We start from the raw sequence: 26,718 nt of genomic DNA, 5'->3' as shown, positions 1-26,718 counted from the left end.
AATACTGATTAAAACGTTTATTGGTAAAGTATAACGTATACACATTTATATAAATAATTGACAGTGATGTATACGCAAATATTTTTATATTAGCATTATACTAGATCTTAAAGTGTAATACAGTTATAAACAATGAGGATCAGCAAGACGCTACGTCTTTCAGCGGCCGCGAGAATTATCTCACAGTGCCTTACTGGATGCACCAGAAAAAAAAAGTATCTACGCAATGAGCGAGACACTACGCTAAGCGTTTTAGCGTATTCTTCAATCAATACAATAAACGCATAAAGTTCAGCATACATATAGACAGACCTTTGTCACTTATTTTTTGTGGGCACGCTAATTCGCGATAGTTGTGGATCAATAATTTTTTTATACGCCTTCCTGTATTTTGAATGGCAATTTTTTCAATAGTTTCGAAATTTACTTTGAGGGTACTGCGTGCCCCCCACAATAAAGCTCTGCAAATACACATACACATTAGCCTATAAAAACAGTTACAATAATAATTCCTTTTGAATAATATATTACAAGGCGTTAACATAATAATTACTTAGCCAGTGGGCTTCCTGCTTGTAGCAGATTCGTCACTAATACAACAACAGAATTCCATTATTTTTATGTATTCTTATTATCATACGTCTAAATCCAAACACATATTATATCCACTTGCATTTTCTGTTCTACAGTATCCTTATTTGTATTTAGCACCATAGGATATTGAGCTGAATTTAGACAAACATTCCATTAATTCGATTAAACGATTTGCAAATCGCATTTATGCATATTAGTAGTACGTTTATGTTGTGTCGGTTTCCTTTTTGGAAAATGCTACCCTCCGCCACTGCTATACATTACCATTCAATTATCTCATGATGTTACCATTAAAGGCCTCTTTGGTTAGGTTCATTTTATTTATACAGAATAGTGCCTATCACACCTCAAACACTATCTAAATTACAATTGACAACGTTTATATATAAAAAATAATTATTCCCGGTAACCGAGAATCTGACTTTCCTGGTTCACGTATAAAAAGCAGGAAGTAATTTAACTAAGAGTATAAATGCATTAGAAAAATCTTCGTGGATATAAATTCATTGGTTAACTCCATGAGCTGAACCCTGCCAACTGAAGGAGCTGTCGGTGTCCCCGTCGTCGCGAGCGGTCCCCTCCTTGTACCGGGAGGTGGGGCGGCTGTCCTTCGCGTAGGAGCGCGGGCGGCCCTCGAGCAGCGAGTGGTTGGCGCGCGGCCCCTCCAGGTGGAAGCCCGAGTTGGAAGGCTTGCGCACCTCACGCAGGTACTTCCACGTGTGACTGTCGGGGCCCTCTTCGTGAGCCGCCTTCGGACTGTACAACCATTCTGGAATGATTTTTTTAACAAAAAAATTTACACCCATCATATTTTTTACATTGGCATCGCATAGCGCAAAAACTTATAGAAAGTATAGTGTTATTGTCGATGGTGTCCTTCGACATGGTAACAACCACAAACAATATTTTTTTTTCTATATATCTGTAGCAATTTAATTATTCATTACAGGTTCCTAAAAAGTGTATATATCTGTCTGTTTATTTACAATACGTGCTGTTACTCTACGTGAATATTGTATCATAATCATCTGTTTTAGACATCAGATTCACTTGCAAGGTGAGAAATTTGAGAAAGTAATATGCACTAAAATTTGTTTGGAAAAGATCTTGCTCTTCTTACTTTTGTTGCTTGTTTATAGACATCCTACAATATATGAACATTCTGTTATTGAATTTATTTATTTTTATGGTCAAGCGAAACTGTATAGTATAGGTCATCTGATAAGTAACTATCATCAGACAAACCATATTATTAAAAATGTTTGAATGTTTGTCAGAAGTAACTAGTGGTAGTGTAGTAACTACACTGGTGGTAGGTTTCTCATATGGAAGAGTCTGCCTGGGTAGCTACTACCGCAATGTCCATTTCTGCCGCCAAGCAGCAGTGTGTAGTCACTGTGGTTTTCCGGTTTGAAGGACATTGTAGCCAGTGTGACTATTGGATATAATAAGACTTAACATCTCATGTCTCAAGATGGCGAGCGCAGTGGAGTACCAAACAATACTTTGTAATTCAAGTTGTTGGATGGTGTTTCTACTGTTTATGGGCGGTCGTATCACTTACCATCAGGCGAACGGCAAGCTTGTCTCGTCATTCAAAGCTTTAAAAAAAGCCCACACAAAAGACTATACAAATTTGGATTAAATTTTGCACACTGACAGACCATGTCCGGGATTAATATATAGGATAGAATTTGTCCCGGTAATTTTGGTCGCGTTAGACATATTTTGTTATATGACTTTCAGATAAACGGCGTTGGCATCGTACAGATGACGCTATAGATGGGTATAATGATTTAGGGGCCTTTGTGAGGAAAGGCTTTGTATGTGAGCGAAGTCACGAGCAATACTTGGTTATACAATAAGAACTTTCAATATATGCATGTCATTAACCCTTACCGAGTATACATTACAATAAAGCAACGAATTAAGAATGGCGGCTTGCACTTGTTTTGACAGTAAGTAACGTTTGGAAATATAATTTCGAAATTAAGTTTTTTTTTTCAATTAAAATAAACTTTTATTGTTTATCTATAACAGAATATTGTGAATGAAACTATATTATAGTCAATATTGTTTTAAGCTATTGGACCGATTATATAGGTATTTAGAATTACTAAAACTGTATTTGATATTTTATCAAACTTGTCGAGGTACATGATACCAAAATTATTTCAGTTTTATTATACAGATGCCTATGAATATTCACATAGGCAGTGATATTGTCTGAGCGTGAGGAGACGATTAACGCGGCCATTACAAACCTACTTTTTTATTAGAACAAGTTAGATGTACACAAAACGACTTCTATAAACAAGAGCTCAATAGTCTACAACTAGGGTTGCCACCTTTTTTTTTTAACAAATAAAGTACATCGGTAAATTGAATGTAGAAAAAAAAGTACATGGTGTCAAAATAAAGTACAAATGATTTCTTCTTTATTATTTTGCTTATAAATATATATTATATTTGGGGACTTTTAACAAATAAAATAAATATTACAAATTTAAATATGATTTTTTTTCGTCTCGTAATTTAATATTCTACATCACAAAATTTAAAATTTCTCAGTGAATGCTGACGTAGAAGGAATCGACAATAAAATTGAATTTAATGCATACAATTTAAAAAAATATACCATCAGGCTTATCAAATACTTGCTGCCCTTTTTGTATTATTAATTACAGCTGTTTTACGCAAAAATTCTTACGAACAACCCTAGAGGAATCATATCATGGTAAATAAAGTATTTTTGCGTACTTTATTGTTCTTATAAAGTATAGAGTAAAATTACCCGAAATAACGTACAATACTTTATTATAAAGTACGGGTGGCAACCCTATCTACAACAGCAAGGGCTGCATACCGTGAGTATATTTTATATTTTTCTTAAAAAACACAAGAATTGTACGAGTTTAGAACTTCCGATATGGCTATAAGCTAGACTCCTATTACATCGAAGGAAAAACTATTTATCCACTAGTTCCGCCTCCGTCAAACATTTTGGACGTATGAATGGACGTATTGTATGTAAATCGTATCACGTATGGTATCTAAACGGATCGTCCATGCGCTCAGAATACAGAACAGTTGGGGGCAAATACGGTCATTCAAATCGAGCACTGTCTCCAAATACAAACGTCTCGTCTCTAATTCTATCAATTGACGGATGATTCGAATAAACTGAACCAAACGCAAACTACACGTTTCTAGTAAGAACAGACCAATCGAAATAAATTATTAGCTGTAAGCATTTTAAACATTTAATTCTGATTGGTCCATTTTCAGTTGAACGGTAGCGGCTACCATTATTTATAAGAACCGGCCAACTTCGTTCTTAAAGTTTACAAGGGTTGCAGTGCATGGCGGGAAAATTTCAGTTCTGGGTGGAATTGCTATTATTATTGTGGTTTTGGCGCCTATCATTAGATGAGCAATTATTTATTACATCATTTAAATATTTAAAAAATATATAAACCGACGATGCCCCACGATAACGGATACGAACTAATGAAGGAACAATCAAAAATTAAAAAAAAGACAACATGCCAAAAAAATACATGCCTTCGGATTCTTATATAAACAAGTCCCACCGCAGGAGTGGTACAGTGAGCTGCCCACAATGGAGTTTCACGGACTTCTGCTAGCTTTTGGCACTTTCCTGGTAGTAGGTATGTGTTTATTGCATTTATTTTGAGTCAAATATGTAAACATATTAAGGTATATCTCCACATATAACACTGCAATATATCGTTCAATAGTTTGTCATAATAATCACTAAATATTTTAACTATTGCTAAATTATCAATTTGGGGAAAAAATTATTTACACAGAAATTAGTATCCTGTGAAGTTTTTCAATGTCCCCGGATTCCGGGGAATCCCGGAAATGTGAAAATACCACCGAGAAAGGTGAATCGCTTAAAATAATCTATAGAGAATAAAGTTTTTAGCGTTATTATAATTTTTACTAACGCTCGCCTTCACAATCTTCCAATTAGATATTAATAGTTGCAAATAAAAACATAAGACGAACTAAAAACGCTATAAATGCTATTTGTATATTAAATTTACTAAAACATTAAACATTCATGGAAATCCTTAAGTTTGTGTTAACTGTAAAAAATTGGGAAAAAACAATAACAATTTATAATCACTATAAGTGTATCTTAAATGTGAATAGTACAACATTGAAAATGTGTAACAATTATACTATCCAGGACACTACGTATCGTCATTTACCATAAAAATGGTCAAGATTCGACAAGGTCATATGCATGGAAATAATATATTTATTGTGAATATTAGAAACTTTAACTTTGCACACGTTAGTACTACAAAACTCCGTAAGGAATTTAGAGCAAAATTTACATAATCTGCACGCACCAAAGTAGAAAGATGTTAATGTAATTTCATAATTACCACAGTTATAAGTTCTGTTTTAGGAGGCAGTCATTTTCGGTCAGACTACGAGTTTCATTCAGCGGCTAATGGATGGTTCAAGTTTCAAAAAGTTCCCGCTAGGTGGCAAGACGCGCGACTTCGGTGCAATTTGGAAGGTATAATATGCAGCCGTTAATGGTTGACGGTGCTGGTAATTACTGCACCATTGTGCAGTGATTACCAGCACGCTGCTAGGAGTCATATCCTTGTCAAACGTACACGTATCTCGTATGCGAGAGTTCGGCATGGTAAATAACTAAATTGTAACATTTCTCTCATCAAACGTCAATGTGCAAGCGATGTGGTTTGCAGAATTGTCCACAGAATTATGTGACTTAATAACCAATGTCATCTATTGCTTCGTAATTCAAAGTTCGGGTGGTGTTGCTACAATTAATGTGCAGTCGTGTCACCCACCGCTAGGTGAGCGACTTGCTACTTTTGTCAATTATTTGCATAATAAAATGTCCATATTATACTACGCCTCTTGGCACTTTCATTAATTTTATAGAGACTAGATATAGTACCTAGAGAGGGTCGATATCCTAGTTGGTTGTGAAATGGACTGCCAAGAAGAATGCGTGCGGGTCAAATCTCAAGGGCACACACCTCTGGCTTTCCTAAAATGATGTGTGTATTCTTTGTGATTTATCGCTTGCTTTAATAGTGAAGGAAAACAGCGTGACGAAACCTGCATACCTGAGAAGGTCTCTATAGGAATTTTGAGGGTGTGTAAAGTCTACCAATCCCCACTACATCAGCGTGGTGGACTAAGGTGTAATCCCTCTCAGTAGTAGAGGAGTGGAACAGTATATAATACAGGGCTGATTTTATATTTACAGATATAATAGTTCTGTTATACATAGTTGTCTCTAAGATAAGTTCTATCACATTCCAGGCGCAGTTTTAGCGTCACCAATTAACGTGGACGTGAGCGATGTGATTCACAGCATTATCAGCGGACACAAACACGTATTCTCCTCCGGGGTGTACACCGGCGTGCACAATACTATAACACCCACCGAGTACACCAGCGTGGAAGGTGCGGTCTTAGTAATATTGGAGTTGAAATTAATAAAAACACTTACTACCTCTAAATCATTGACATTTTATACGTTTGTCAAGTGATTGTACATGTTTGATTTGTAAACATTTGGTTCTAAGTTCGATTTCTGGATATTGTACATTTATTGAAGGCATGCCCAAATTAACAAAAAAAAAGAAGTTAGTTGGTTGGTTGTGGAACGGACTGCCGAGACGAATGTCCGCATGTTCAAATCCCAAGGGCACACACCTCTGACTTTTCTAAAAAATTATGTGTGTATTCTTTGTGAATTATCGCTTGCTTTAACGGTGAAGGAAAATATCGTGAAGAAATCTGCATACCTGAGCAGTTTAGGAATTTCGAGGGTGTGTGAAGTCTACCAATCCGCACTAGGCCAGCGTGGTGGACTAAGGCCTATTCCCCCTCAGTAGTAGAGGAAGCCCGTGCTCAGCAGTGGGCAAGTATATAATACAGGGCTGATATTATTATTATTATGCCCAATTAACCCAAGGGATTTTCTGCTAGTTGCAGCTAACTTGTTACAATTCATGTTCACGTTCATGGTGCAGCTCCGGTGATAAAACGGTAGTGTAGTATTGGCCCGACATTGTCTTCGACACCTTTCTCTTCACGAGAGCTTCTGAACTTCCCACAACTGGCGAGTTGATTAACCAAGCATTTTCACCTCCTCAGGAGTGCCTTTGTATTCGATGCCAGTTGGAAAGTATAAAAATATGTTCCCTGAGGGCTACAGCGGCGCTTCAAGCTGCATGCGGGTGTTGCCTCAGGTGGGACTGGTCGCGGGCAGCTGCACCGACGCACTGCCCTACATCTGCTACAAGAAGAAGACCGAAGAGCTCGTCATCACCGAGTGCGGCACCATCGACACAGGTGCAAACATGACAGACTTTATGCATTTTACAATAAATTTAACAAAATCATGGACTTCTTAATATTATATAGTGTTTTATATCTCTGAATTTATATTCCTTACTATAAGGTTGCAAATGTAAGTCTGAAAATGGATATGAAATAATTGTATCTTTTCTTTTTAACCGTGACTACACATCGTTAGTTCACGAACATACTTTCATAATATTATATGCCCTAATAAAAAAACAAGTATTTAAAGATGAAAAATTTGTAGGTTATCGACTTGACAACAGAACCGGGCACTGCTACAAGTACCACCGCTACTCGCAGCCGTGGGCGGGAGCTTACCTGACGTGCGCGGCGGAGGGCGGCCACCTCGCCATCATCAACAGCGCCGCGGAGGCGCAAGTCATCAGAGAACTCATCGCCAGCGTCCCCAACGAAGCAATCTTCGGAGGAAATAAAGCAGGAACAACTCTTGGCTTTCACGATTGGAATGAAAAGGGAGTGTGGAGAACGATCCAAGGTGAGTAAACATGATAATATAATGAACATAAATGTAGTTCTAAAAACGTGATTGAATTCTGGGAATGTGAATATATTTCACAGATCCTGGGAACTTGAAACAAACGATAAAATGAAATTCCTTATATTTGTAAATACTAATGTATGAATTTTTACGCGTAATAAAAACCACATAAAAATCGTTGGAAATATTTAACAAGAACCAACTAATTGGAAACTTATTCGTTATGTACAAAGTACATAGCGAGGAGTAGTAAGGCTATGCCAGCACATGCTGTGGCAGAAGTCAACAATTCCAGATAGTCTAACAAAATTACTTTAAAATCTATATATTAAATATTATAAAAATCCCGCTTTATATTTTCCCGGGATAGGATGAGTAATAAACTATCTCCATATCAAATTTTATCGAAATCCGTTTGGTAGTTTTTAAGTTTATTGCGTTTCGTCAAGCAGACAGAAGTTTTTGATTATTTTAAGAGGAACAACTCAGTCTTACGTAATTGTTGCATAACTACCGTTTACGCAGCGCACGCAACGGAAGCTCTAAAAACTAATCATTTTTACCCGTTTTTGCAAAATGTTTCATTACTGCTCCGCTCCCATTGGTCATAGCGTGATGATATATAGCCTATAGCCTTTCACGATGAATGGGCTATCCAAAACTAAAAAAAAAATTTCAATTTGATCTGGTAGTTCCTGAGATTAGCGCGTTCAAACAAACAAACACTTCAGCTTTATATAATAGTATAGATTAAAGTCTTCGACATATTAAAATCAATTACGCTATATTTTTAAACAGCCCGATTGTTAAAATGGTTTCATTTACAGGCCAAACTCTCGTCGAAGCCGGGTACGAAGACTGGGGCCCCGGGCAGCCGGATAACTACATACGCAACGGCGAAGGTCAGCACTGTGGAAGCATATTCCGCGGGGGTTCGCGTCAGTTCGACGATGAGACGTGCAGCTACGTGGTGCCCTTCGTATGCGAGAAGGACCCGGCGAGTCTGCGCCCGACACAGCAAAGCTGTTACATGCAAACCTATTGAGTTGTCACAATAAATATCGGCTTAATATTGTATTTTTTTTATTGCTTTGAATGACGAGACGAGCTAGCCGTTCTCCTGGTGGTAAGAGATACGACCCATAAACAGTAGAAACACCATCCAACACCTTGAATTACAATTATTTGGTATTTCAATGGACTCGCCATCCTGAGACTTGAGATGATAAGTCTCATTATGTCCAGTAGTTACACTGGCTACATTGTCCTTCAAACCGGAACACAACAGTGACTACCCATTGATGTTTGGCGGCAGAAATAGACATTGAGGCGGTAACTACCCAGGCGGACTCTCTCATATGAGAAACCTACAACCAGTGTATATAGGCATTTATTATAGGCATACCGTCCATATGTGAAGGTTAGATCTCCGCAGTATTAACCCGCATATCGTCGGCTAAGAGTGCTGAGCTGCTAACTCCATAATAGACAATTAGTAACAGGATAAAAAAAACTGAATTATTATTTTATTTCTTACAACATCTAAAGAATGAAGATCCCGTTGGTAGATATTTCTTTAAGTTTTATATATTTGCACAAAACAACTATTAACTATCAAATGATTTAGAATTATTACAGAAAAATGGAGTTAGCCATTTTTCGTTTTAGAAAATTAGATTTATATTGCTATTAAATTGGAGTTAGCATTTTATCACATTAAATAAATAATCTTCAATTTTAAGTAGAATGCGTTTATAAAAAAAATATATTTAACACATGCATATTACTATTAGTACCTATTCAATCATTATGATTAGCAGTGAAATAAAACTTTCATAAAAGTCAAAAAATTGTTGGTAACGTCTACTTTATCACCTGCAAGTCGTTGTAGCTGGTCATGTAGCGTACATATTAAACACTAATCATTATACATATAATTGCTAAAATAACATTTAAATGAAAACTTTTAATCATCTAAATTCTCAAAATTCTCATCATCAGCTTATACCTTGATATACATAGGCCTCCCCAAATATGCGCCATTTTACCCTGTCTTCGGGCTTTCGCATCCAGTTCTTGTCAGCGACCTTTTGTAGATCGTCACTCCACCTTGCTTGAAGGCGTCCTACAAATACGTTTGCCGAGTCGTGGTCTCCACTCAAGAACTCGTTTACTCCATCAGTTATCGGTTCTTCGACAGATATGCCCTGCCCACTGCTACTTTAGTTTGCTAATCTTGTCTGCTATGTCGGTGACATTGGTTCTCTGACGGATGACTCCGTTATGAAGTTTATCCTTCAGAGAAACTCCAAGCAACATTAACGTTTCGGCACCGTAGGTTATGACAGGTAGGACGCATTGGGTGAAAACCTTAATTTTCAGACATTGCGGTAGAAACCACGAGAAAACCCGACGTAATTTACCAAATGCGGCTCAGCCCAGCTGGAATCTCCTTTTAACCTCCTTCTCAAAACTGTTTGTTCCTAATTGCAAAATCTGCCGATGGTAAAATTATTCGGAAACAACTTTGAGAAGGTGGCCATTGACAACGATAAAACGGTCCTTGATCATAACTTTTGTCTTATCAAGATTCATTGTTAGACTTATTCGCTGTGAGGCTGATGCTATGCTGAACACAGCATCTGTTGCAGCTCTTCCAGTGTTTCTGCCATTATCACTATGTCGTCTGCGAATTGCAAGTGCGAGATGTAATCACCAGAGTTATGAACAAATCCTACAGTACACTTTTGAACAGTTTTGGAGATATGCCATCCCCCTGTCTCACGAATTAAATATCTTTGCTCTCAAAGAGTTCCATGTCACTGTCACTATCGGCCATATTATTTACTAGTTTATCAGTGTAATCGTCTACGTCGTGTTAAATTCTTAGATATTTATTCTCATATTTGATTGCATGATCGCAAACCTATTTCCATTCTTCAGCCCCGGTAATATTTACTTTTCAATGAATTTCGTTTTTACTGTAATCTAATTCATATCCTCGTTTCTAGCGGCTACATAGCCCTTCAGTCGAGACCACATATTTTAATTTGGATTAAAATCCGGTTGATACGGTGGCAGTCACAACATAGTGTGCCCGTGTTCAGCAAGTAACTTGTCCACTGAAAACACTGTTAATCACTGTGTTTCAGTACCGAATTCGTTTAATATATTTTTCAAAGTTCTCAGTACATTTCCAGTGGCATTTGCCACTAGTTCTTGTTGCTTTTTACGATAATTATTTACATTTTAATCCTTATTTTTTTTAATCTGCCGGCTTAGGTTACAAAATATGTATAAATATTATAGAAAATTTCGAGTGACTGACTTCGTAAAGGATTCCCTCGTTTTTTATGGATGCCATCATACTTTTGAAAGTTGGGGTCTTTTATTTTGATTAAAATAAAGAGAACTATCACTGGCTACAGAAATATTTTCCCAAAGATTTCACCAACAATCAATCAATGTGCAATGTTTATCGCTGGATATAGCGATATAAAATACCCAAAATTTGCTGATTTATTTGTAAATTTAATGTTTATATATTTACATCGCAGTATGACTCGGCAACCTTTTACTGTATTACTTGGCCACGCAAATTTTGTCTCTTAACCGTGGATACCAACTATATATAATTCATGATATAAATAACATAAGTATTACTTATGTTTTTTGAGTTAAAACATGTACACAAGTGTTATTAAAGCATAGAAAGTTATTGAATTGCAAAAAATAATTATGTCTAACTCCTTTAACAAGACTTATTTCTAAGAAATAAAATGGGCTTACTCCCAAGCCAAGCAAGAGGATGCCAAATTTTAAGCTTGTATGTATTAAGACAATTCAAAAGACAAAATAAACATAGAACAATTAAAAAGCAAGAATCACCATTGTTCAATAATATCACACACGAAGTAAAATTGTAGTTCTTCTTCATATAGGAGTTATGGTGCCATGCCGCGGGAATTTGAGCTGCACATTTGCCCACAAAATGGCGCCAAATGAGGGAGTTAGCAAGTTTTACGCGAGTTAATTTCACATCCAAGGAGTTGTCAGATATTATTGAGGCTCAAAAAGTGACATTGTCGTATGTTAGAGGCACTTGGTATGTTTTACGATTTTGTAGAGTTTTGCTCGCTCTATCTGATGGTATCAAAATCTCATTTTCGGTAAAAATGGAGTTAGCAGTTCAGCACTCTTAGCCGACGATATAGTATAAGGCAAAGTGTTTATAAAACTTTCAAAATACGATTTTTTGATTTTCACACATGTACAGAAAGACAGGCTGTATTTCTTAAATAAAAAAAAAATATATATTTTTTTAATGCAACCACCCCTGATACGCCTGCAGCTACAATTCCTGTTATGTTAAAATAGCTTTTACCTTACACAATAAGAAGTTTTATGAACTCCGCGAAACGTTTTTCAACTAGAATACTCTGTTCAAGCAACTCACAATAAACAAACACAGATGTTTCTGGATACAACATAATGATTAGTTCACAGTCATTTTGATTTAAGTTTATTAAAAACGACGCTGTGACGTCATAGGGCATTACAATATGCGTGAGAAAGGGATGAAACGATTACCCCACTACGCGCACATTCTTGCACAAGTATAAACTAATTTTATTGTTGGTTTCATAAAAAAGCTTCTTTTTCCTATTATTTGCCATTACGTATAGAATAAATATTATAAAATAGGACAGTAAAATACCTTAAGGATTAATGACACTTCCGATCAATTAAATTCCTTTGCATGTCTCCCAATATGATAATGTAATATGTCATGATGATTTCTAATGTTTACGCGAACGTTGCACTATAACATATGCTTTATGAATAAGATTGAACTTCTGACAGATGATCCATTTCGTTAGGTATAGAACAATACTGCACAACTACCATTTGTACTTATATCTAGTAAAAATTCCCGAGAGAGTTTAAACTGAATGTGTCGATGATTACTTTGTGTTTTTAATTTTAATTTATTCCAGTGCTAGTTAGGCAGTTTTGTACTATCACCGACGATTTGTTTGGCCACAAATTATAAAAGAAGGTAGAATGAAAGTCTGCAACTTCAAGATCCAAGTACACGTTCCTTGGGCCTTGAACTTGCAAACTTTATTAACTATGTGAATAATCGCTTGTTTTAATGGTGAATGAAAACATCGTGAGGAAACCTATGCACTGATGCAGGTATGCATCTGGGATGTTTTTTATCAGAATTTGAAATATATTAGTATACCAACGCGCACTAGGCCAGCATAATGGACAAACGCCAAACTATTTTAGTAGCAAAGTAGGTCCGCGGGCAGCAATTTACAGCATAGACTAAGAGTACTGACCTCCGTTGGAGACCTTGGCGATGGCGTCGAGCAGGAAGTCCTTGTCCTTGGCCTGCAGCAGCAGCATGCGGCGCAGGATGCGCACCACGCTCGCCTGCGCCCGCGCGCGCGCACGCACGTAGTACACCGACACGCTGCACACGCACGCACGCACACACGCACGCACACACGCTTATTATTCTTATGTAATGTTTCACTACCAACCTTTACCGAGATATATTGTGCAACAACTTCCATCAATGCGTTTACACTGACGGCAATATCTCAATCGATCCGTACATATGGAATGGCAACCACTCCTGCAAGCTTCAAACTTGCAGAAGTCAGCTCACTACGATTGCTTACACGCTGAACTCGACTTCCGTAAGTTTTCTTGCTAATAAATCTCGCTTTACACTTAGTATCTGTTTGCGGCTCTACTTCCGCGGATGTCGCTTGTCGGAATTCAAATCAAATTAAAACCGGGACAAATAGTAGTCTATAAATGTTAATGCCTTGAGCTATTTGTCAGGCGAAATTAAGCCAAAACACACAGTCTCAAATCTCTCCCAGAAAATCTTGACATACTTATCAAATGACTTACAACATAATCAAAAAATTGGTTAATTTTTACTATTGATCTAAAGTTTGAGATTGTAATTGTTATGGGTAAAAACTATTACAGATCTAAAACCGCCTAATTGGCGTAATCGTATGCCTGTGCTAAAGTCTTAATATAGTTTTTTTTCAATAACAACCAGTGGCAATAGCGTCACCCTACTACATTGTATGACACCTCTGCCTACTGTTGACAAGGCGTGTTTTTACGGTACCTGAGGAAGAGCAACAGAAAGGCGATGAAGCCAGGTCGCAGCAGGAACGCGAGCACGCGCCGCGCCGCCTCGCGCTCGTGCAACCGCAACGCGCCCACGGTCAGCACGCCCACTACCGACGAGTATGACGAGAACGCGCCGCAACGAGACTCTGAACTGCAAACATCATAGTGCTTTTTTTATATGTATGCATGATATTCTCATGAGAGGCAGCCAACTTGTTTTCAAAACGTTATGTCAATTTATTTTAAAAATTTCAGCAATTATTTTACCAATCAAATACATCTAATTATAAACCTTAGTGGCATCCGGATAGAATACGATAAACGATTATCTATCGCGAGTCGAATCAATTTTGCCGGCCTCTTCGTTATCCACCGATATTTAAATACATAAAAACGGCTGCCGACTACCAGAAACAAGAAATAGTAAAGAAATAATATCACAGATGAACTTACCCTAAGAATGTAGTGCCGAGACTAAACAGGGCCACGAACAGAGACAGGGTGATGAGCATGTACAGCACCGTTTGCGTCTGCGCAGCGCGCCACACCTGCCGCACAAGCCAAATATAAATCACACCTTAAGGCGTAGGCAGCAACGAAAAATAATACAGTTTTATTATACAGGGTGATTTTAAATATATTTTTGTGTACGAACTAAAAAATCTTAACCCGTAAAAAAGTTACAAAAAAATCTTACCTTCCTGGCGGGCTGGCAGGCCCTCATCGCGCACTCGCGCTTCACGTAGAACAGCACCAGCAGCTTCACCACCACCGCCACCACCACCAGCGGCGCGAACACCATCCCGAACCACACCACCGTCTGGTTGTAGATCAGCGTCAGCGAGTTGTAGGCTATGTTGAACTCGGGCGGCGACGTGTTCGGGTTTAGTCTGGGGTGGTTTTATTTGTAGAGTGGTGCGAACATTCGTTGTTAGTTATTATTATTATGTATATTTATATGCCCAGTTCTACCTCAGAAGACACGGACATAAACTAATATCAATTAAGGAAAAAAATCGTCGAATTATTTAGTTTGATATATTCAATTTTTTTAAGGGTATGCTGATTGTAATAAAAAAAAAGAACAAAATATAATCAAACCAAAGGATTACAATGGTTACATTCAACCATAAGAATGAAAAACAAGCAACAGATATAACAAAAAAAAAGGAAAAAAATAAGAAAACACTTACTTATAAACCAAAGCTCTAACAAACTCAACAATCGGCAACACAACTAAGGAGATCACCGCGTCCATTAACACGAGTCGGTAGGCCTCCTGACCGAAACGTGTTTCCCAACACTGCGAGTGCAAAAATATAAAAACATAAAAAAATAAACAAAAAAAAAGTGCTAAACATTTTTCTACATTATTGTGAACACGCTGTATATAGTAACAAAATAAATTATATTCAAAGTGACACTATTCAAAACACATGACTCGTTTTCTATGCTGACATGGTAATTTTTTTTTTATTGTTTTGAATGACGAGACGAGCTTTCCGTTCGCCTTATGGTAAACGATACGACCGCCCATAAACAGTAGAACCACCATCCAACACCTTGCATTACAAAGTATTGTTTGGTATTACTTTCACTGAACCTGGTAAAAAGTATAGTTTTTTTTGTGTTTCCCCAAAAAAGGGGGGGAGTATTGTAGCGGTTGTATGCGACTGTACTGGTGTAGTTTACCTTTATGTGGAATATAAGAGGCAGTTGCGATAGACTAAGGACACTCTATGTACAACTGTCGAGTACAATAAACAAGTTATGGAACTCCGTGTTTTCATTGAATGGTCACCCCCGCGTACTCCTAACAATATGATGTGGACCAAATATAATGATGACCAACCAAAGACAATCTTCCATACTCCTCAGTATTATGTTTCCACACCGGTTAACTCAGAATGTAACTCCTCCAAACGTCTCGACGATTATTCAAAAACCATAACCTGTGGTAACATTGTGAGCCGTACAGTCGACCATAAAAGTATTTGTACAAATTGAAATCTTTAATTCGGCTATACGCATTAAGTTTTCAAACATTATTCGAAGATGTTTTTTTTTAGATTTGAATAATATTCATGTGTAAATTTTATTGTAGATTTGTTCGCTATCCCAAATAAATACAAATACGGCAACGATCCGGGCGAGTGCAAAATACATCGTGTATTACAATAAAATTGTTTTTACATAGAAATCACTGCAACCCAATGACACCTCTTTTTAAGAACATATTTTTTTAAGAGTCACATAACCTAACATGTCTATTGCTAGGACATGTAATTTCCATACATAACGTTAGCGTTAACGATTGCAGAAAAGCATTTTTGCTATGGCGACAGTAGTCACATAGAATTCGATAGATAATATAAAAAGAGCGAGCGAGACAGATATAGTTATCCATAAAGATAATGCAAAGAATGAGCGAGACAGAAAGCGCTACCTGTTCGTTGGAGCGCGCCCAGTACACCAGCAGCAGCACGAGCGTGGCGGCGTCCAGCAGCCACGTGCGGCCCAGCGTCACGTACAGCACCGTGCGGGACGAGTACGACTCCAGCCTGAACGAATATCGACACCTCTTGACATCTCCACTAAACTCTAAAGCCTCGTTTGGCGGATCAATTATTAATAGCAATAGTTGTTTTTTTGAATATCTGTTTGTGCTAGCAATAGCGAGGCTTTACGAAAAGTGCGGATTTTTTATATGGACAGGGAAAATTGATCCTACTGCACCTCATGGTAAGTGAGTAGGTTCGATATAGAATGTCGATCGACAAGAGATGAATAATAAAATTATTTTGCCAGTTGACAAAAATATGTAGATTTGTTTGAAACCGGATATAAAAAGAAATTTAGTAATTTTAGTGTAATAAAAATCACCAATATTGATGTAGCTATACCTTAAGTACATTGAACCTGATAGTGAGAACAAAATAGCCTTGACATAATTTAAAAAATTATCTTGTGAACTCACTTAGCAGCAAGATGAAATACGAGCGGGCAGACAGTGAGCACGGCGGTGATGGCAGCGGACACCAGCAGGTGGTAGTGGTGTATAGTGGTGGTCAGCCCCAGCAGCAGCCAGAGGCCGTAGAGCACGGCGCCGAGCAGCGCCAGCAGCGCCGCCCACACCAGCGCGTCGCGCGCCAGCCGGCCGGCGCGGGCGCACCACCCGCGCGACGACTTCTTCTTGTACTGCTCGCTCAGCAGCTCCTGGAACAACCATGGTAATGGTCTCTCGTCTACAGGGGGCTTATTCTCTATCCCGCACGTTATTGAAGCAGTGTGTAATAAGCACGTAACACAACGCATCATGTTTAGGACTATAGAAATTAGGCTTACAGAATACCATTCCACGCACATTTCTCGAAGATAACATGACACGGCCGCATGATTACGCGTTTACACTATTGTACAGAATAAGGGCCCAGTACTCATTTTTTATACAGGTAAGACATAGTGACCCCCCTGCATCTAAAGGTGGCAGTTTTGTTCAGATACGTAGTATATTGACTGATGAAAGAGGGTAATCCCTCTCCAACCGACATTGTGCCAACCTGTTCGACACTCATAAATATCAAATAAATATTACACATTGAAAATCAAAAAGTCAGCGACGAAACATCACATAAGAGTGAATGACGAAACTAAACGATTATCTCTATCTACACCCAATGTTAACGTTTTTTTTTATTGCTTTAAATGTCGAGACGAGCTTGCCTTTCGCCTGATGGTAAGCTATATGACCATAAACAGCAGAATCACCATCCGACACCTTGAATTACAAAGTATTGTTTGGTATTCCACTGCGCTCGCCATCCTGAGACATGAGATGTTAATTCTTATTATGTCCAGTAGTAACATAAAAATAACGCTCGAACGGGGTGCGCAGGGATGATGCCGAATAGCCAGCCCGACCTTGAACTCGTTGTAAATGCTGTTGGCGGTGAGCGCGGCGGCGTGGTGCGACACGATGCCGAAGTCCCAGCCGCAGAACACCTTGCTCGCGAACACGTGGCTCAGTCCGCCAGCGGTCTCGATGAAGTTGCGACGGTACGAATACGCCGTCCTGCAACACATACACAATACACCTTAGAAACCTTACATTGACCCATAGCTATATTTTTGGAACGAAGATTCTGTCGCCGCTTGCGATAAGTATGATACGGGAGAAAATGAGATTATAATGCAAATATAGTTTTGTAAAAAATAATTTGGGTATTGTTGCTATTTTTTTCGAGTAGGCGCTTAGTGTTAATTTATATAATTATTCAATTGTATCTGATTTACCTGTAGCAAAGCACGGCGAACATGACGAGGTACACGCAGAGCAGGGTGAAGAAGTAAGCGAATGGCATGTGGTACCGCAGCCGGCCCGGCGAGGTGTCGTCGTGGTGGTAGTGCCCGTAGAACAACAGCGAGTCTTCCAACCAACCCTTTAACACATAAATTCATATGTTGTATTATTACTAATAATATATTTACGAATGTAAATCCGTTTGTCTGTCTATAAGCCTTTCACGGGTTAACCACTGAACCGATTTTGATAAAGTTTTATATATACTTTCAGATTCTGGGAAGGGTATAGTTTACTTTTTATCCTGGCAAAATATATAGCAGGATTTATAAGTTGAAAAACTTTATCACGCATCGTTATTCTTTTTAAACTATACATTTTGAACGTGCGGCATAATTCTGGCAATCCTTGGAAAATGCTGACTTAACCAGTAACTTTATTCTACCCACCGTTCCACCAATGAAGTCCAAGAACCCCCGATGATCAGACAGCGTGGTATTCATGTGCCTGTCGTGTAGCGCCTGTGGTACCACCACGAACGCCACCAGCATCGTCGCCAGCGCCACATTCAGAGCGAACATCCACCGCACCAGGTAGAAGTACGACCCCACCGCCGAACCGAAGTGACCCTCGATGTTCCTGATCGCTTCATACCACAGCTCGATCGAGAATATCATGTCGCGGAGGCGGTCTTTAGTCTGGACAACAGATATGTTAAGAATTGTATACAAAAATATACAATCATTATTACCACCGTGTACTAACATACTCTGGAACATTACAAATACATACTTACTCAGTGTCATCCTTGAGTTTAATTTACATATGCTAGAGTTGTTATTTACATACACTACATACAACACCACAACCTCTACATTGGTGACCCCGACGTCGCTTCAACCTATCTACATAATAATAATATCAGCCCTGTATTATATACTTGCCCACTGCTGAGCACGGGCCTCCTCTACTACTGTGAGGGATTAGGCCTTAGTCCACCACGCTGGCCTAGTGCGGATTGGTAGACTTCACACACCTTCGAAATTCCTATAGAGAACTTCTCAGATGTCCAGGTTTCCTCACGATGTTTTCCTTCACCGTTAACGCAAGCGATAATAATTCACAAAGAATACACACATAATTATTTAGAAAAATCAGAGGTGTGTGCCCTTGGGATTTGAACCTGCGGACTTTCGTCTCGGCAGTTCGTTCCACACCCAACTAGGCTATCGCCGCTTTCGCCCTTTGCCCTATCTACATACATGCTTCTTAATAAAATTGGTATAAAAGGTTTTTTTTCTCAAATGGTTCGACTGGGGTTTATATTTATTTGTCAAATTGTTAAGAGACAACATCACTATCGTGTGTCGAGAGGATTTTTAGGGGGTAGGGGGGCTACGCTATTTGATACGTCTGTCCCCCACCTCCGCAAGTGACGCGAAATGATGGCATTTAGTGATTACTTAACAATTATAATTTAATTATACTAAATAGTGATGTTTGTGATCATTTGAGGGTGCAGTAGTATAAAAGGGTTATTTTTTGGAAATCTTTAGAGGAGGCTATTTTCGGCAGTGATCTTCATCTGATGATTATGATAATAGAAGGGCAATACATACTACCTTAGGTTACAAAGCAGTAATCTATAATCTACCTATTTATATAGAATTCGAGCTTACCATTACGATTATAGTCATATTTACATTGCATCTTTACCTTTGCTAAAATTATGAAAAAAATCATGTATGATAACAAATATTTTCGCCATAAATCCCGGTAATTTTTTTTTTTTTTTTATTTTGTAGTTTAATGCGAAAAGTATTATGGTGTGTGTAAGTGTATTTCGAACTGAAAGTATGACGTTGCCGATGCGACGAGTGGCATTAGAGCGTATAAAATCAAAGTTACTTTTTATTAATATTTTTGTTCGAAACATACACTTTATTATTTTACATTTACGATTCGTGTAACTGTTTGAAAAGTGTTATTTTCAAGAAGACGAGTATTTGCTTTCATTTAGTAACGCAATGTCAAAATGACCCTGTATAAAATTACATTATAAATCCTCAACACACTCACCCGTTTCCAAGCAAAACTGAGTCTGTACTTCAACCGCTTGGTACAGGATAACGGTCGTCTCTTGGATCGGAGGCTCACCGAGGCGGACAGCTTCGCGCGGACGTGCCTCTTCATCGTCAGGCCTTCCGGCAGCTCTCTGAGGGCTTCCCTGAAGAGTACAAGTTACTGTTTCATATTCTAGACACTACAATGTATACAATGCTTGATGATAAATACAATATTGTCTAAATAATTTCGATTGTTGCACAGCATGACCAATCGGCTATGGAAGTAGCTCAACAAATTAACATTTTCAAATTGCCTTTAATCTTTTGTGTCCCTATCAACAATCGTTTTTTGTTTAGTAAAATTAACTTTAAATGACTGACTTATTTTAGATAAAAAAAAATATATTTATATTGATGTTATACATAGAAGCGTTTTAAAGTTTTGTGGCTGACTATACATGAGCAGTTTCAACACGTCGGACCCATGGAAGACCAGCGCCGCGGTTAGCTCGCGGCTTATGTTGAATGGGAACTGTTTCGTACACACACCATGACGTTTGAAATACACTAATAACTTTGCAATTCTTGTTTTTATTTTTCTTTTTTTTTATTTAGTTTTTCACTGTTATTTCTTTTATGTGTACTCGGGCTCGTGTCATATTAGTTTTGTTTTTATTATTTCCTTATTTAGTTTATGTCATGGTGTGCGAATAAATGATTTGTATATTTGTAAATTGTGATCGCGTCTACCTTGTCCCTCGCGCCGGAGTCGAACACTTACCTCCTCAGCTCCTCAGCATCAGGCGAGTCCTCCATGAGCCGCTGGTGCTGCTCCATTTCCCTGACGATGATGTCCGCCTGCCGGTCCGCCGCGTCCACCTTGTCCCCAGCGCCGGAGCCCGCCGCCGCCGCGTCCATCACGTCGTCGAGTAGCGCATTGTGCTCCGAGTTGTTGCGGCGTATGCGCAATGTATCTGTAGCGGGGAAAATCGTATTGTCAATGTCAACATTTTGATATTTTTTCTGCAGTAATATTTATATCAAGTTTTTTTTTTATTTATCTATTTTTTAAATGATTGTTCTTGTAGTGAAATTAGGAATAGGGTAGTCGATAATTGTTTTTTTAAATACATTTATCAAAAATATATTTTACCAAAATTTTACGGAAAAAAATCAAAACCCACGCAATAATAAATAAGTTAGAAAGCTTCGAAATTTGTTGGAATGGGCAGTTGTCAAATAACAGTAATAGCATAGCGTGACGTCACCGAATGTCACTGGCTACAACGCTGAGTGTGTGAGAAGGAGACAGCGCGATAGCCCCACCACGCCCTAATTTTACTCACAAAATATTTCGTGTATTAATTATTGCTTTATTTTTCTAGCTGTTTTGATGCTAAATTCCCAGAACAATTTATTTTTCATTTTATTTTACAAATTAGGGAACTACCCTATAGTATTCAGTGTAGTCATCACGAAGAATATCTAGGCAGCTTTTCCTCAACATAAAATTTAATAAGAATCAGACAAAATACATAAAAATTTAGATTGAAATAATACCTGTAATTTGCTCTGCCATTGATATCACATTAGAATTTATTTTGTTCTGTAATTTTTACATGTTGCACAAAAAAATACATTCGTATGAACGATTATCACGGACCACTAACTATTCACCACACTATAGGTACCGTACCATATTCAGGAAGGGGAAAACACACATATATCAACATAGAATTCAATAACAAAACCATCCAGTAATTTTAATCACAAAACACCGCGTGGCGCTATCCTCGTTATACTGAGACCAAACATGTTGAGGTCTCATAACGCCTAGTAAATATACCAACTTCAATGTCCTTCAAACAGGAACACCACACTGCAGCTTAGCGGTGGAAATAGACACAGCAGTAGTACCTATCCAGACCGAATTTCGCGGAAAAACATTTCTCCCATGGTATTAACTAACATGATTCACATGTTTTTTCAGACTAATTGAAAGGTGAATATTATTCATTTACATTTTCTTGTTCCTGTACTTGAATATGGTAGCACTTTACTTTAAATGACTCGAGACTACATGAATATATAAATAAATATAAATTCGAGCACTAAAAACACATTTGTACAACGTAAATAAGGGCATCCGATAAACTTAATTTACTACACACGCGACAGCTCACCTCATTAAACAGTTAATTAAATGATGTTACACATACAAAGGAGAAATGACAGTTTGTGGACTCGTTTTCCTTTTAAATGCTGTTCGTCGTAAGTTTATGAAGGTAACTGAATTTTTTTATTTATACAGATTCAAAAAGCAATACTAATAAATAAATTTACCGTTATCTCCTTGTCTAGCAGTCTAGCTGCAGCATAGTATGGGCTGTGGTCCCAAAAGCCATTTTAACACAATTAATTTAAGATTAATGTTAGGTAATTAGCCAGTCGTAAAAGCTTTAGAATACCTGCAGTATGATAAAGTAAATCTATAACACCATTCCCATATATGTAAAAAAAAAACATGCCTTGGTGTAAATAAATTAAATATTATTTTCCTTTGAATACTATTTGGAGGAGGCATTACCACGAAATGAGTCCTAGCTAGAAATGAACTTTACGTACTGCAAGTGAGTTGCCTAGAAGGCATGAAGTTGACAGCCACCTGCCGCGCCGCCCCGTTCCGCATCAGCGTGCGGCGCGCGCTCGCCGGCCGGGGGTCCACTTCTATATCATCCTCCATCACTACTGCAATAAATACATACAATATAGACACACACATTTATTTAATAACTAGCTTTTGCCCGCGGCTCCGCCCGCGTTATAAAGTTTTTCAGGCTAAAGTTTTCCGTTATAAAAGTAGTGGTTTCCCGGGAGCCTATGTTCTTCCCAGGGTCTCAAACTGTCTCCATACCAAATTTCATCTTAATACGTTAGGTAGTTTTTGAGTTTAACACGTTCAGGCAGACAGATGCAGCGGGGGACTATGTTTTAAAATATATTTTTAGAACTTTTTAAGAGGAAAAATCCCGTCATACATTATTGTTGCATAACTTTAACCGTTTACGCAGCGCACGCAACGGAAGCTCTCAAAACTAATAAATTGTCCCCGTGTTTGCAACATGTTTCATTACTGCTCCGCTCCTATTGGTCATAGCGTGATGATATATAGCCTATAGCACTCCCCAAATAAAGGGCTATCCAACACAAAACGATTTTTTCAGTTCAAACTGGTAGTTCCTGAGATTAGCCATTACTGCTCCGCTCCTATTGGTCATAGCGTGATGATATATAGCCTATAGCACTCCACAAATAAAGGGCTATCCAACACAAAACGATTTTTTCAGTTCAAACTGGTAGTTCCTGAGATTAGCCATTACTGCTCCGCTCCTATTGGTCATAGCGTGATGATATATAACTTAGAGCACTCCAAAAACAAAGGGCTATTCAACACAAAAAGAATTTTTCAGTTCGAACCGGTAGTTCCAGAGATTAGCCATTACTGCTCCGCTCCTATTGGGTATAGCGTGATGATATATAGCATATAGCACTCCACGAACAAAGAGCTATCCAACGCAAAAATAATTTTTCAGTTTGGACCGGTAGTGCCTGAGATTAGCCATTACTGCTCCGCTCCTATTGGGTATAGCGTGATGATATATAGCCTATAGCACTCCACGAACAAAGGGCTATCCAACGCAAAAATAATTTTTCAGTTTGGACCGGTAGTTCCTGAGATTAGCCATTACTGCTCCGCTCCTATTGGGTATAGCGTGATGATATATAGCCTATAGCACTCCACGAACAAAGGGCTATCCAACGCAAAAATATTTTTTCAGTTCGGACCGGTAGTGCCTGAGATTAGCGATTACTGCTCCGCTCCTATTGGGTATAGCGTGATGATATATAGCCTATAGCACTCCACGAACAAAGGGCTATCCAACGCAAAAAGAATTTTTCAGTTTGGACCGGTAGTTCCTGAGATTAGCGCGTTCAAACAAACAAACAAACAAACTCTTCAGCTTTATATAATAGTATAGATAGATACACCAACGATTTATCACACTAAAATACATATGAAAGATCCACAATATTAGGCACTTATTCTAGGTGACAAACCTTTACAGGTGTATACAACACTATTAGCTAAATATTTTTTTTCTAACAGAAAATTGAAATTATATATTATAGCACATAGCTCTGAAGTTAAATAATGTAAGGATTTTTATACTGGCATGACAAAGTGACACTCCCGCTGCACCTGATGGTAAGTGGTGTAGGGTCCACATAAACAACTGACAAGAGATGATTACCCCTGACCAGTCGGCATAATTATGCCGACCTGTTTTAATCGGATACACAAAAAGAACCTGATATATAAAACTTATTTCAGTTACTTATTATGACACTGCACCAAAAACAAAGAGTCAGAAATGTGAAAATCTATATTGTGTCAAAGCAAACAACAGTAGCATAAATAAATCTTGCACACAATTCATCTATTTCCTAAAAAAACATATGAACTGCTATATTGTCTATGATTAATAATTTTCATAATTACTTTTATGTTCAATTATATGAAAATAAATATTACAGTTACAGAAATTCTTTTACTACATAGTATATTTCATAAAGTTTAAAAAAAAATGTAAATGACTATAATAATCAAAAACCTTTATCAGTATTATCTTTATTACATCAGTTCCTTAACAACATCTGTATATTAATTAAAAATAAATCAGATACAATCTATATTAGAGATAAAACTTGTGGTATGTTTTCTCCAAAACTTATATATAACATACTGCCCTTGATTATTCTAATAGACTTGGGTTTACTCTCTGCAATGAAGAATCTATTTCTGTAAATTCTTTTTATCAATAAGTTCATTATTTATGAATGCTATACACTATTATTTATCCAAGGAAATATTTTTGTATGCTGCAAACGCAGGTTTAATAAACCATCACTTACAAACAAATGATATATCTACCAAAATAACAATTAAATAATATTAAAAGATTAGGGGTTATTTATGCTTTACCAAACAAAGTCACTTAACAATTCTACTCAACAAAAGGATTTTACAAATCTTGTTTAATCCTTTGATTATTGATTATAAATATCACAGTTTTATGAAAATTGGTCATCCTAAAGTATTTTCATAAACATTTGAATAACAAATATAATATCCTGATTGAGATAATATGACTACAATCTATGCTATTTTACTGATAACATTAGTTAGACAATGATGGGGGAACCCATTATCATCCTATTACAATATCACTGATAATGTTTGAGGAAATTGCTTATTTGTTTTATATTATATTATTAAAAATTCAGGTAATGTCATATAAAAATCACCATAAATTATAAATCCCACAACACTGAATTAGATTTCTGGTCAGAAGTAGGGGTAGATGGTGTGGAACTTTTCCCCTAAGATATTTGCAGAAGTGACCTTAAGTGGTGGTGAATGGGACAACTATGCAGGACCATATGCTTAGAGGTCTTGTACTTCCAAGGGACACAAAGAAAAAACATTCATGATCTTCAACAATCAGGTAAAATCCTTGCAAAGATTGATCAACCAGGGTCTGCCACAGGACATAATACTTAGTTTCATATTCCTACTAATGTTTTTTATAAGAAAAAAAAATTTAATTATTGTTATAACTAAATGAATAATCTGCCGAATTTAATAAAATTAAATTTGATGAATAAATCAAGTACTGATAAATGAAGGCTTTTTATATTGAAAAAGTGTATGCTGACACATTTATTGGAGAAAAAAAAAATTCAAGGAGGCAGAGACCCAGCAATACCTTATGAATCATAGTAAAAAAACATAATTAATGATGAATTATCAGATAAATACTTTCATAAAGTTCTTAATTGGGGAAAAATCGCAAAAAGAATTAGATTCCCATTTTAACTGGCTTCCTTAAAATTTGCAGTGTAAACATATTGTAAGTCAATTTAAAATAACGAAAAAAGACACTACTCAAGCAAAAAAACTATCTGCCAGCAAAAAAATAACTATTAACTTTTTATAAACAAAAGTTTTTAGAGTCACATTTTCGTAATATAAACATTCCCTGCAATCAAAAGGCTAGCCTTAAAAAACACATATTAACATACCTGATTAGTGCAATATAATTGTAATATCTTTCAATTTATTATAAATACACAAAATATGTTATCATAAAGAGTAATAATCACAAACACAATCAAAAGATATCCTTTTGAATCATAGCTCCGCTTTTCCGAACATGGAGTGAATGGAAATGATTAGGAATGTCATTTAAAGACAACAAAGAAAGGAATGACAGCATGCATTCGGTTTCAGTTTTTTAATTCAGAAACGGAATATCAGATTAAAAAAACCGGACAAATATTTATTTTGATTTCGACATATTTTATTGTTTTTATTTGTGAATTTAGTGTAATCGCCCCTCCATATTTTATTTCTTTTCAAATAATGTGGGTAATTCGTAATTGAAATCTTTTTTTTAATAACTTTATTTTTTTATTTACTCTTTTTGGTAAATTTAGTTTTTTCAAGTTGACTTGACTTCCTTTATGGCGTCGTATTATAAAGGTGTGAGGCTCAGAACAATGCTTATTCTTATTCTGAGGTGTGAGGCTAGAATCCCAATTTTCAGATTCTGATTCTTCGACTCCGGATATGTAAGCCTGAC

At 37.2% G+C, this 26,718-nt stretch overlaps 1 protein-coding gene across 4 annotated transcripts; it reads right to left on the bottom strand.

Moving 5' to 3' along the window:
• Positions 1-2: 2 nt before the first annotated feature.
• Positions 3-26,301, bottom strand: LOC115451587 (transmembrane channel-like protein 6). 4 transcript variants are annotated; one of them, XM_030179947.2, is made up of 15 exons: positions 26,159-26,301; positions 22,640-22,762; positions 20,796-20,988; positions 20,028-20,175; positions 18,398-18,646; positions 17,942-18,087; positions 17,570-17,720; positions 16,626-16,864; positions 16,095-16,209; positions 14,842-14,951; positions 14,346-14,538; positions 14,102-14,196; positions 13,644-13,799; positions 12,832-12,965; positions 3-1,363 (listed from the first exon to the last, which is right to left on the bottom strand). In XM_030179947.2, the coding sequence occupies exons 2-15, from the start codon at positions 22,755-22,757 to the stop codon at positions 1,098-1,100; spliced, it is 2,313 nt and encodes a 770-aa protein (XP_030035807.1). In that variant the 5' UTR covers positions 22,758-22,762; positions 26,159-26,301; the 3' UTR covers positions 3-1,097. The 4 variants fall into 4 exon arrangements, with proteins under 4 accessions (XP_030035807.1, XP_030035815.1, XP_030035822.1 ...); XM_030179955.2 differs by having other exon boundaries at positions 22,640-22,759; XM_030179962.1 differs by having other exon boundaries at positions 26,221-26,291.
• Between the last annotated feature and the right edge of the window lie 417 nt (positions 26,302-26,718).

This window comes from Manduca sexta, chromosome 12 (genome assembly GCF_014839805.1).
Source record: "Manduca sexta isolate Smith_Timp_Sample1 chromosome 12, JHU_Msex_v1.0, whole genome shotgun sequence".
Classification (NCBI taxonomy): domain Eukaryota; kingdom Metazoa; phylum Arthropoda; class Insecta; order Lepidoptera; family Sphingidae; genus Manduca; species Manduca sexta.
The sequence above is the reverse complement of the archived record's forward strand: the minus strand, read 5'-3'. Positions and strand labels throughout refer to the sequence as shown.

Bases quoted from the DNA above. Each gene is read 5' to 3' on its own strand.
- LOC115451587 (XM_030179947.2), bottom strand. From the start codon at position 22,757: ATGGAGGATGATATAGAAGTGGACCCCCGGCCGGCGAGCGCGCGCCGC. The intron at 16,865-17,569 runs GTCGGGCTGGCT...TGGTTGTTCCAG, and splicing joins GCATTTACAACGAGTTCAAG to GAGCTGCTGAGCGAGCAGTA. The intron at 14,539-14,841 runs GTAAGTGTTTTC...AAACCACCCCAG, and splicing joins GTTAGAGCTTTGGTTTATAA to ACTAAACCCGAACACGTCGC.